At 42.8% G+C, this 12,556-nt stretch overlaps 1 protein-coding gene across 4 annotated transcripts in view; it reads left to right on the top strand.

Annotated features, from left to right (window-relative positions):
* The window catches only part of DSTYK (dual serine/threonine and tyrosine protein kinase), a 70,803-nt gene that overhangs the window by 38,995 nt on the left and 19,252 nt on the right, over positions 1-12,556 (top strand). For all 4 annotated transcript variants that reach the window (XM_017525435.2, XM_017525436.2, XM_017525433.2 and 1 more), the window contains exons 3-6: positions 4,890-5,559; positions 10,798-11,030; positions 11,421-11,504; positions 12,204-12,380. In XM_017525435.2, the coding sequence (XP_017380924.1) occupies positions 4,890-5,559; positions 10,798-11,030; positions 11,421-11,504; positions 12,204-12,380 (1,164 nt within the window). The remainder of the gene's footprint in view (positions 1-4,889; positions 5,560-10,797; positions 11,031-11,420; positions 11,505-12,203; positions 12,381-12,556) is intronic.

The following is a 12,556-nucleotide window of genomic DNA, read 5'->3' as shown; positions in this document are numbered from 1 at the left end:
TTTTTTGAGGCTGTGTCTTACTCTGTTGCCCAGGCTAGAGTGCAGTGGTGTGATCTTGGCTCACTGCAGCCTCTGCCTCCTGGGTTCAAGTGATTCTCATTTTTAGCCTCCCAAGTAGCTGAGACTACAGGCATGCGCCACCATGCCCAGCTAATTTTTATATTTTTAATAGAGAATGAGTTTGGCCATGTTGGCCAGGCTGATCTCAGACTCCTGGCCTCCCAGAGTGCTGGGACTATAGGCATGAGCCACTGTGGCTGGCTTCTAAAAGGAATTTTGTAAATAATGAATTTATATTTATAAGCAAATAAAGCCAACTGGTCTTTTAAAAACAGTATTGGGCCAGGTGTGGTGGCTCATGCCTATAATCCCAGTACTTGGGAGGCTGGGGCAGTTGGATCACCTGAGGTCAGGAGTTTGAGACCAGCGTGACCAACATGGCAAAACCCCATGTCTACTAAAAATACAAAAATAAGCCAGGCATGGTGGCAGGTGCCTGTAATCCCAGCTACTTGGGAGGCTGGGGCAGAAGAATCACTTGAACCCAGGAGGTAGAGGTTGCAGTAAGCTGAGATCGTGCCACTGTACTCCAGCCTGGGTGACAAGAGTGAAATTCCATCTCAAATAAATAAATAAATAAAATCAGTATTCGTTTGCAAATGGACTTGGCAGCTTTGGCTGATGTTTCTGTTGTGCACACAAAATGATCCTTTGAGGAAAACCTGAAAGTTTATTTTAGTATTTTAAGATAACCTATCAGAAAAAACAAGCAAACAAAATTCTTTCTGGAATTTCCAAATAATACTTTGGTTTTGAATATTTAGGCTTTATTTATTTTTGAGACAGAGTTTTGCTCTTGTTGCCCATGCTGGAGTGCAATGACACGATCTCAGCTCACTGCAACCTCCATCTCCCGGGTTCAAGTGATGCTGCTGCCTCAGCCTTCCGAGTAGCTGGGATTACAGGCATGCGCCACCATGCCTAGCTAATTTTGTTAGGTTAGGCTGCTCTCAAACTCCTGACCTCAGGTGATTGGCCCACCTCCGTCTCCCAAAGTGCTGGGATTACAGGAGTGAGCCACTGCACCTGGCCTAGGCTTTTCCTTTAATAAGTTTGATTGGTTTATTTATATCTTTTTAAAAATGTATATATTTAGGGCAGCTTTGTAATATAAAAAAATTTCCACTTATAATTGTTTTTGTTTTTTTTTTTCAAGACGGAGTCTCACTCTGTCACCAGGCTGGAGCGCAGTGGCTCAATATCAGCTTACTGCAACCTCCATCTCCTGGGTTCAAGCGATTCTCCTGCCTCAGCCTCCTGAGTAGCTGGAATTATAAGTTGCAACACCAGCTAATTTTTGTATTTTCAGTAGAGATGGGGTCTCTCCATGTTGGCCAGGCTGGTCTTGAACTCCCGACCTCAAATGGTCTGCCCACCTCAGCCTCCTAAAGTACTGGGATTATAAGTGTGAGCCACCACACCCAGCCTAATGTAACTGTTTTCCTTTCTCGGGATTCTGTTTAGTCTTTATCTCATTATTTATATGCGATTATAATGTTGGCATTTGTGCAATTGTGGGTTCTATTTTAAACCTTAAAATTTCTTATTTACCAACTTTTTGAATGTGCCTCACTGAAGTGATTCATACTCTAGCATACTCAGGGTAGTGAAAGGGGGTTTGTTTTGAATAGCAAGATGAGTATCAGGCTAGTCTTCCAACCAGAAAACATACCATGCAACTTGAGACACAGATGAAATAGCAGATTTCTTTCTTGGCTTGGGGTTGGGTAAAGAGTAGATTGACTTATATAGTGTTAGCTAAAATGACAGATGGTGAGATGCTAAAAGCACTTTGAGCTTTAGGTAGTTCAAAGCGGCCAGGCAAATTCAAGTTATATGACCTACCTGAGAATAAAGCTTAGTTATTTGTGAGAAAAGAAGTTGAGACCTTTGTGCTTTGTTGGAAATATAAAAGATTTTAAAAATTCAAACAGGGCTGGGCACAGTGGCTCACACCTGTAATCTCAGCACTTTGGGAGGTTGAGGTGGGCAGATCGCTTGAGCTCAGGAGTTCAAGACCAACCTGGGCAACATGGTGAAACCCCTCTCTACAAAAAAATACCCAAAAAAGTATAAAAATTAGCTGGGCTTGGTGTCTCACACCTGTAGTATCAGCTACTCAGGAGGCTGAGGTGGGAGGCTCACTTGAGCCTGGGGGGTTGAGACGGCAGTGAGTCTTAATTGCACCACTGAACTCCAGGCTCGGTAACAGCACGAGACCTTATCTTAAAAAAAAAAAAAAAAATAATCAAAAATATCTACTGCTAGGCCGGGCGCGGTGGCTCAAGCCTGTAATCCCAGCACTTTGGGAGGCTGAAGTGGGAGGATCACTGAAGGTCAGGAGTCCAAGACCAGCCTGGGAGACCTTATCTTAAAAAAAAAAAAAAAAAAAAAAAATATCTACTGCTTATGCCAGGTGTGGTGGCTCACACCTGTAATCCCAGCACTTTGAGAGGCTGAGACAGGTGGATCACTTGAGGTCAGGAGTTCAAGACCATCCTGGCCAACCAGCATGGTGAAACCCCATTTCTACTAAAAATGCAAAAATTAGCCAGGTATGGTGGCATATACCTGTAGTCCCAGCTACTCGGGAGGCTGAGGCAGGAGAATTGCTTGAACCCAGGAGGCAGAGGTTGCAGCATGCCAAGATCGCACCATTGTACTCCAGCCTGGGTGACAGAGTGAGACTCCATCTGTGAGACTCTCTTTCAATAAATAAGTAAATAAACAAACAAACAAAACAAACCTACTGTTCAAATAGAGTAAGAAATAAAAACAGAATATTCATCTGAAGGAAACAAAATCGTGTATCTTTTAGACTTCAAATAAAGTAAATGTTCTTCATCTCATAACTGTTAAGGACACAAACTTGATCATATTTGTGTTGAGTTCTTTTATAACTCTAAAATATGCTAGAATTCTGTGGAAGATTGATTCTGAGTTTGCAGACCCTGAAGACATCAGGAGTCTATGTACCTACAATGGTACTATATTGATATGTGTGAGTCCCTGGTTAACTGTTTATACCGAGAATGCCAGGCAAGTAGACAATGTCGGAGCACAGAGGAACAGCCTCTGCAGTGGAAGGAGATGCAGTAGATGGACATATGCTCTTGTGTGTCTGCAACCTTCACAGGAAAGAAGCAGAACACAAAGCGGAAAGTGCAGGCTGAGCAAAGGACCTGTGGAAGGCTTGTTTCTTTTTTTTTAACAAGACAGAGTCTCACTTTGTTGCCCAAGCTGGAGTGCAGTGGAGCGATCTCGGCTCACTGCAACCTTTACCTCCTGGGTTCAAGCCATTCTCTGCCTCAACCTCTGGAGTAGCTGGGACTGCAGGCGCCTACCACCACACCCAGCTAATCTTTGTATTTTTAGTAGAGATGGCATTTTACCATGTTGGCCAGGCTGATCTTGAACTCCTGACCTCAAGTGATCCTCCTGCCTTGGCCGCCCAAAGTGCTGGGATTACAAGCGTGAGCCACTGTGCTGGTCTAGAGATCATTCTTGAAACTCACTTCAGCAGCTTCGGTATTTCAGTTAGGATCAGGTTCAATTGTGTGTAACAGATCATCAAAAAACAAAAATAAAAAAACCAAAAACTCAGGAACTTAAAGATAGAGTTTTTGGTGGTTTTTTTTCCTTGCATAAAAGAAGTCTGAAACTAGGTAACTGAGAGCTGATGTGGCAGCTCTGTGATCACCAGAGACCTAGGCTCCCTCTTTCTTTTGGTGTCATCATCTTTAGTGCTGACTTCCACCCTCAGGTTTGCCTTAGGGCTGCTGAGTGATCACTGCTGTTCTAGCTGTCATATCTGTGCTCCAAGCAGGAAGAAGGACAAGGCCACAGGGCATATTTCCTGGTAGAATCCACCCCCTGTACCCTAAAGGGCCTTCCTGGAAACCCCACCCACTTTTTGGACACCCCTATCTGTAAAGGACATTGCCTTCCCTTATAACATGGAGACTAGGTATTGGATAGGTTGGACAAATATTGGACAAATGTTGGTCTCTGTCATGCCAAGTGATCATATTCCTAAAGGTATTACTTAGACTTAGGTGGCTAAGACTTTGGGATACCTACAGACTCAGAATAGGACAGTAATAATGTTTGGTGAAACTGGCTTTTAGTTTGCTGCTTAATTGATTGATTCGACAGTATTTAGGACTTACCACATGCTAGGCACTGGAGCCACAATAGTAAGCAAAATAGACCCAGTCCCTGCCCTCAAAGAGTCTGCAGACAGATAGGGAAAAGAAGGGTTTTAAATAAGCGGATTATAAATATGTTGAACCTTAAGAAAAGGGAAGTAGGGTGTGCTTGGTTGGGATTGTGTAATAGGAAAGGCTCTATAAGGATATGTTATATGCGTTGAGACTTAAAGGATGCTCAGAAGTTAGGTCTGAATGGCCGGGAGGGAGGTGTGAGAGGAGGGCAAGAGGGGGAAGAATGCTCCAGGCCAGCTCACTTCCAGTCTGATAATTTCCATAACAATTCCTTTTTCTTCCATTATTTGTCTTAATTCTTCATCAGAGGGACTCAGTGGGAAAATCTAAGCAATAAAGGAAGGCAGAGATCAAATTTTTTTTTATCTGAATGGCTAAGGGCTGCTATCCTTTTTACTTCTTTGTTTTTTCACTCTCTAGACGAGTGCCTGCCTTTATAGGCTGCACCAGGGAGCGTTGGTAACCAGGGAAGGTGGATCAATGGCTGGGGTACCGAAGTCCAGTTGTTCCATTGTAGATCAGGATTTTGGTCTCAGTGTGGGACTCTGGGGAGGCAAGGATTGGTTCTGACCCTGAAGTGCTGATATGATCCTCTTCCCCTTCCAGGAAGTGGACATTGTGGTAGCACCATGCCAAGGCCTCCGTCCCACAGTGGATGTTCTGGGTGACCTGGTGAATGATTTCTTGCCTGTGATAACCTATGCACTCCACAAAGATGAACTTTCTGAGAGGGATGAGCAAGAGCTTCAGGAAATCCGAAAGTATTTCTCCTTTCCTGTATTCTTTTTCAAAATGCCGAAACTGGGCTCAGAGATAATAGACTCCTCAACCAGGAGAACGGAGAGTGAAAGATCACCGCTTTATCACCAGCTAATTGACTTGGGCTATCTGAGCAGCAGTCACTGGAACTGTGGGGCTCCTGGCCAGGATACTAAAGCTCAGAGCATGTTGGTGGAACAAAGTGAAAAGCTGAGACACTTGAGCACATTTTCTCACCAGGTGTTACAGACTCGCCTGGTGGATGCAGCCAAGGCCCTGAACCTGGTGCATTGCCACTGCCTTGACATCTTTATTAACCAGGCATTTGACATGCAGCGGGATCTGCAGATCACTCCCAAACGTCTGGAATATACTCGAAAAAAGGAGAATGAATTGTATGAATCACTGATGAATATTGCCAACCGAAAGCAGGAGGAAATGAAGGATATGATTGTTGAGACACTTAATACCATGAAGGAGGAACTTCTGGATGACGCTACTAACATGGAGTTTAAAGGTATGTCCCAGAGAGCTTGCTGGGGTGCTGGCATGCAGGAGTCTCTAACGATTTTCTAGCCGGAAATTAAGAACATTAATTCTTAAGGTTAAAGGAATCTCAGGGTAATTTCATCTACCCCACTGTTATCAGCAGGAGCCTACTTGAAAGCCATTTAGCCAAGATGGGCTCTCTCGCTCTCAGAGATCATTGTGGAAGATTTCACCCTCATTCCTTCCCAAGTACATTAGCTCAACCCATTCTAATAGCTCCCTAATCTCCACTTTCTGTCTCTACCCCTTCAACCCCCAGTGGAGCTGGAGAAGAGCTGCTTGGAGGATGTTAGTAAATCGTGCTTTAACCTTTGCTCCTTCAGTATGGCTCATGCCCCTTTATTGGTTCATTTTATCTCATAGTCTGTTTCTTTTCAAGCTGTTTCTGAAGCCCAGCTCAGGAGGATTTCCTAAAGTTGTGTTTTTAACCTTTTGGCAGTCCTATTCTTCACAAATAGCTACTAACAAAATTTGGTGAAAGTGATTGGTCAGGTCTTTGGGTGTCTGAGATGCTGCTGACTTTGAATACTGACTTCTATATAAACCTCCATGCAAGATTAAAATGACATGGTTTGCAAGTTACTCTTTAGAGTCTCAGTTGTGGGTATCCTAATTTCTTGGGAGGCTTTCTGAAAATACAGATGCTCAAGACCACTAAAGATCACTCTAGACTTAGGATTTCTGACATGGGACCCAGCATCAGTATTTAAAAAAAAATGACCCCCCTGGGTAGATTCTGCTTATTTCCTTTTTCTAGATGAGGTACTAAGGTTTAGAAAGGTTAAGTTATTTGTCCATGGTCACACAGCTAGTAAATATTAGAGGCAGGATTTGAATCCAGACAGTCTGATTCCTGAGCCCATACTCTTAATTTCCATCCTTTACTGCTTCTTAATCTGTTTCCAGTTACTGATGCCACCTTCTTCCTGGTACCCATCTTCAAAACCTCAGCATGGTCTTGAATTGTCTTCCCTTGTCTAATCAGTTGCCATGTACACACACACACACACACACACACACACACACACACACACACACAACGTAGAGAAAGAGAGAGAGAGAGAGAGAGAGAGAGAGAAACAGAGTCTCACTCTGTTGCCCAGGTTGGAGTGCAGTGGTGTGATCTCAGCTCACTACAGCCTCCGCCTCCTGGGTTCAAGCGATTCTCTTGCCTCAGCCTCCCGAGTAGCTGGGACTACAGGCACACGCCACCACACCTGGCTAATTTTTTGTATTTTTAGTAAAGACGGGTTTTCACCATGTTGGCCAGGATAGTCTCGATCTCCTGACCTCGTGATTCACTTGCCTCAGCCTTCCAAGGTGCTGGGATTACAGGCGTGAGCTATCACACCCAGCCTTGATTAACCTTCTTCCATATTCGATACCTACCTGTGCTTTTCTGTTCTGTCTCCTCAAGTCTAACTGAACTATTGTTATCTCTCTGATCTCTCTGACTTCTTTCTCCAGTTTACCTTTTCTCCAGTTTACCTGGCCCCCTATTTCTACAAACTAAGTTTAACTCTTCCACCTAGTATTAAAGACCTTCCAAAGCCTAGCCCTTACCAACTTTTCCAGTCTTATTTTGTCACTATGCACTTTCCTGTAACTTCTTTTTGAGTTAATCTTAACTTCTTTCTGTCCTCCATGCGCTTCCTTTACTTTTTCTTTACTAACACCCTGCCTTAGACCTGAAATATCTTTGATTTGTCTGTGAACTTCCAAATCCTACCTACCCTTCAGGGCCTGTCTCCCTAATGCCATTTTTTAATGAAGTCTTGTTTCATTTTCTCCTTTTTTTAATTTTTGAGACAGGGTCTTGCTCTAGCATCCAGACTGGAGTGCAGTAATGCAGTCGTGGCTCACTGTACCCTGGGCTCAAGCAATCCTCCTGCCTCAGCCCCCGGTATACCTGGGTCTACAGGCACATGCCACCACATCCAGCTAATTTTTTGTGTTTTGGTTTTTTTTTTAGAGACAGGGGTTTCACCATGTTGGCCAAGCTGCTCTTGAACTTCTGGCCTCAAGCAATACTCCCACCTCAGCCTCCCAAAAAGTGCTGGGATTACAGGCATGAGCCACCACATCTGGCACTGCTTTGATTTTCTTAGCTAATAACAATTGCAGTCATTTGAAATCCCATAGCATTTCATCTGTAACTTATTTATGGCATATTTTACTTTCTGTCTTTTATTATAGTTATTTATGTACTGCTGACTACTTCCTAAAATCCTAGAGTTGAAAAGAGGATAGGATCTGTGTCTTATTTATCATCATATTCCTTGCAAATAATGACTCTTGTATATAGTACATCTTTGGAGAATCAATGAGTGTGTGAATGGTGGTATCTAGTTTAAGTTATAAATATGAAGGAAATACGGTTGACTTTAGCAAGCATAGATTACCTAATTTCTTGTAGTCATTCTAAAGATGAACAGAGATACCTCTTTGGTGAATTCCCCACTGCAGGGAGGAGTTGTTGAGAAGTGTTAGTTGCAGTGGAAATCTTAGGAAGTCTTCTCAATATTTGATTAAAGACACCAGAGCATCAATGCTGGCATCACAGTACACAGGATGAAGGGAGGTCAGGACAGCTAGGTTGGGCAGATGGTAAAGCAGTCGATTGTTCTTACTTTGTTCTAGGTGGAAACAAGAAGAAGAAGATTTAGAAGCAAGCTAGCTCATATCCTATGAAGCCAGATATTTATTTATTTATTTATAGAGACAAAGTCTTGCTATATTACCTAGGCTGGTAGTGATCCTCTGCTTCAGTCCCCACAAAGTGCTAGGATTACAGGTATGAGCCATTGTGGCCAGCGTGGAGTCAGATTACTATTACTATCTTCTGTTTGTTTTTAAATAAAGACAGTGCATATGTGCTAGGTATCATGATATTCACACTTTATAATTTTTTAAGATAAAACCTATATTTATGGTACTTAATTCAGAGTAATAAAGACACCATCCCCCAGCCATCCAGTTCTTCTCCATATGTTCTTCTGCACTTGTCTTTTTCATTTAATGTGTATCTTAGCGGGCATTCCATAAATATTTATAGAAATTTGTCTTCTTCTAATGGATATGCCTGAATTTACTGAACTATCCTGTCATTGATGGACATTTAAACTATTTGTTTTTAGGTTTTAATTTTTTTTTTTTTTTTTTTTTTTTTGATACAGGATCTTGCTTTGTCACCCAGGCTGGAGTGCAGAGGCATGATCTAGTCTCACTGCAACCTCTACCTCCCGGGTTCAAGCAATCCTTCCACCTCAGCCTCCCTAGTAGCTGGCACTACAGGTGTACACCACCACATCTGGCTGATTTTTGTATTTTTGGTAGAGACAGGGTTTCACCATGTTGGTTAGGCTTATTTGTTTATTTTATTTTATTTTTTGAGATGGAGTTTTGCTCTTGTTGCACAAGCTGGAGTGCAGTGGTGCAATTTCAGCTCACTGCAACCTCCGCCTCCCAGGTTCAAGTGATTCTCCTGCCTCAGCCTCCTGAGTAGCTGAGATTACAGGTGCACACCACCATGCCTGGCTAATTTTTAGTATTTTTAGTAAAAACAGGGCTTCACCATGTTAGCCAGGCTGGCCTCGAACTCCTGACCTCAGGTGATCTACCCACCTCAGCCTCCCAAAGTGCTGGGATTACAGGCATGGGTCACTGTGCCTGGCCTATTTATTTTTTATTTTCTCTTTTGCTAATACAAACTGTACTGCACTCATCATCATTGTACATAGACATCTTGGGACTTGTAAGGGTATATTTCAAGAAAAATAATTTCTAGAAGCAAAATAGTTAGATCAAAGGGTATGCATTTTTTTCTTGGTTAGTTCAACATTTTAATAGATATTGGCAAATTTTCCCTGAAGAAGTGGCACCAATTTAAGTTTCTACCAGTAGACATGAGCGTGCCCTTTTAGAAACACATCTTTTTGCAAGTAGTTTGGCTTCTCTGAAGTTCTTCTGTCCTCTGATTTACAAAGTAGATGTTCTAATCCTAAGAGATAGTGTGGCATGGTGGGGACAATTGAGTTTTACTCTATTTATATAGTAATTGATTAGAATAAAATTCCTGGCCAGGTGCAGTGGCTCATACCTGTAATCTCAGGGCTTTAGGAGGCTGAAGTAGGCAGATCATGAGGTCGGGAGTTCGAGACCAGCCTGGCCAACATGGTGAAACCCCATCTCTACTAAAAATACAAAACTTAGCTGGGTGTGGTGGCGGTTGCCTGTAATCCCAGCTACTTGGGAGGCTGAGGCATGAGAATCACTTGAACATGGGAGGCAGAGGTTGCAGTGAGCTGAGATTATGCCACTGCACTCCAGCCTGGGCGATAGAGCTAAACTCTGTCTCAGAATAACAAAACAAAACGTAGAATAAAATTCCTGACTCTTGGATTTTTCTTATTAATATTCTAGGGAACATGAAATTTTGCAAAGATCATAGGATTTGGAATAATGAGCACTGGGTTCAAATGCAGGCTATATTACTTCCTAACTCTACTATCCCCTTCCCATGTCCACGTTGTCCTCTCTTTGAGGTTGTTTCCTGATCTATGATACTCATCTAACAAAATTATTATGAAGATGAAATTAGATTACGTGTGTAAAATCCTTATTTTTGTGCCTTTCAAATAGTTTGCACTTCATAAATGTTGTTCCTCCCCTCCTATAAATGTGACATAAAAGCTAGCAAATTCAATAGGCTCATTCTAGACTTGCTCCTTTTTTTTTTTTTTTTTTTTTTTTGAGATAGGGTCTCATTCCCATCACCCAGGTGGGAGTGCAGTGGCACAATCACTGCTCATTGTAGCCTCTACCTCCTGGATTCAAGCCATCCTTCTTCCTGCCTCATTCTTTGATTTTTTTTGTAGAGATGAGGTCTCACTACATTACCCAAGCTCATCTTGAACTCCTGGGCTCAAGCAATCCTCCTGCCTCAGCCTCCCAAAGTGCTGGAATTGCAGGCGTGAGTCACTGCACCTGGCCTTAATTGCTTCTTCCAGGATCTTAGCTGCATTAAGTAGTTGAGGTTTAAATGACCCCTGATCATTGTGAGAGTCAGACTTCATCAACAAATAATGTCGTTTCGTAGCCATCATCATCACGGTAGTTCCATGGTTCTGATTTGGGAGATGCCTTTATTTAGTGTGTCTGCCCCTTCTTCCTCACAATGAATTAGCTTATTTCTCTGCCTCCATAGACGTCATTGTCCCTGAGAATGGAGAACCAGTAGGCACCAGAGAGATCAAATGCTGTATCCGACAGATCCAGGAACTCATCATCTCCCGACTTAATCAGGCAGTGGCTAATAAGCTGATCAGCTCAGTGGATTACCTGAGGGAGAGCTTTGTCGGAACCCTGGAACGATGTCTGCAGAGCCTGGAGAAGTCTCAGGATGTCTCAGTTCACATCACCAGTAATTATCTCAAACAGGTACACAAAGAACGGTTTTTAAGACATCGTGTCATGGATAACACGTGAAACAATCTGCACAAGCCCACGCTTCAAATTAGGCAAGAATTTCCCCTTCAGTTTCTTGCGAATCCTGTTTAAATTTTATTTTGTCTTCCTGTCACGTGACCACTGCCTGTGAGAGATGTTGGTGAGCTGTAAATTGCAGTTAAGTTGATGAATATAAAGATGAGGTAGAAGGGCCTAAAAGTCACAAAATAGATAATCAGCGTAAGTTGACTCTGCATATATGTTGAGGGATAAGTTTGGAAACACTGAGTCTGGACTGTGTTCTTGAAATAAATATTATTTATTGCATTTTTGAAATAGCCACACTACTGAGGGCATGTTTTCTTTGGCATTCTCTTTCAGATCTTAAATGCTGCCTATCATGTTGAAGTCACATTTCACTCAGGGTCATCTGTTACAAGGATGCTGTGGGAGCAAATCAAGCAGGTAGGGATTAGAGAAATATTTCTAAGCCCCTAGTTGGCTCAAAAGAATCCTAGTGACCCCAATAGAAAACAGATATCTAGGATCTTCTGTTAAGGCAAGGAGGCCATTTGTTCTGGTTTGCCTCCCTGGGAGAATTCTGGTTTATGCCTAGTCTCAAATAATTATTAAGAGTGTCCCCTTTAACTCCCAAAAGTTTTGGGTTTAAATGATTTTTATGTTGGGTGCTGTTTGTGGACAATGGGAAAAAACGGAAAATAAAAGGTATTTCATGGAGCCATAAGACTCTACCTCACTAGCCTCTTCATATTTCTTTTTCCCAGCCCAGATCTTTTCTCAGAACCAGGCTTTGTTGTTGCCAGAGGCTGTGAATGTGGTTTCTGTTCTGGAATTTGATCTGGCTCTTATGTAGAGTTATTTACTGACTTCAGAAAGATTATCAGGCACTCTCTGGCACTGAATGTAATATATTAAGGGTTTGTGAGCACGTAGACTAGGCCTGGTGTTCTTTGATGCTTTCCTCTGGGTTAGGACCTGATATTGAGGTAGATGGAATTGGAAAGGAACCTTGGACTTTGCATAGCTCCCATCTTATGAGCCTGATCTTAATGAATGGGTAACCCAGAAAAGGAAGGGCACTGGGTCTTTGTAGTGGTTCTTATCTCTCATGCTTCAGTGATCTCGCTGTCTTCATCCTGGCAGATCATCCAGCGCATCACATGGGTGAGCCCACCTGCCATCACTCTGGAATGGAAAAGGAAGGTGGCCCAGGAAGCCATCGAGAGCCTCAGCGCCTCCAAATTGGCCAAGAGCATTTGCAGCCAATTCCGGACTCGGCTTAATAGTTCCCACGAGGCTTTTGCAGCCTCCTTGCGGCAGGTTGGTATGTAGGAGAGGAGATATAGCTGGATCAAGCAGAGAAGAGCCTCATCCAGATGGGAGTAGTTTGCTCTCTGCTCTTCATATGAGTTTCCAACTTCCATATTATTTCATAATTGTTTGACATCTGATTGTCCACTGGTGGGGAATGGGTACGTCCAGGCAGAGAGTGGATA

This window comes from Cebus imitator, unplaced genomic scaffold (genome assembly GCF_001604975.1).
Source record: "Cebus imitator isolate Cc_AM_T3 unplaced genomic scaffold, Cebus_imitator-1.0 Scaffold38, whole genome shotgun sequence".
Lineage (NCBI taxonomy): Eukaryota > Metazoa > Chordata > Mammalia > Primates > Cebidae > Cebus > Cebus imitator.
This window is presented reverse-complemented; position numbering and strand designations above follow the sequence as displayed.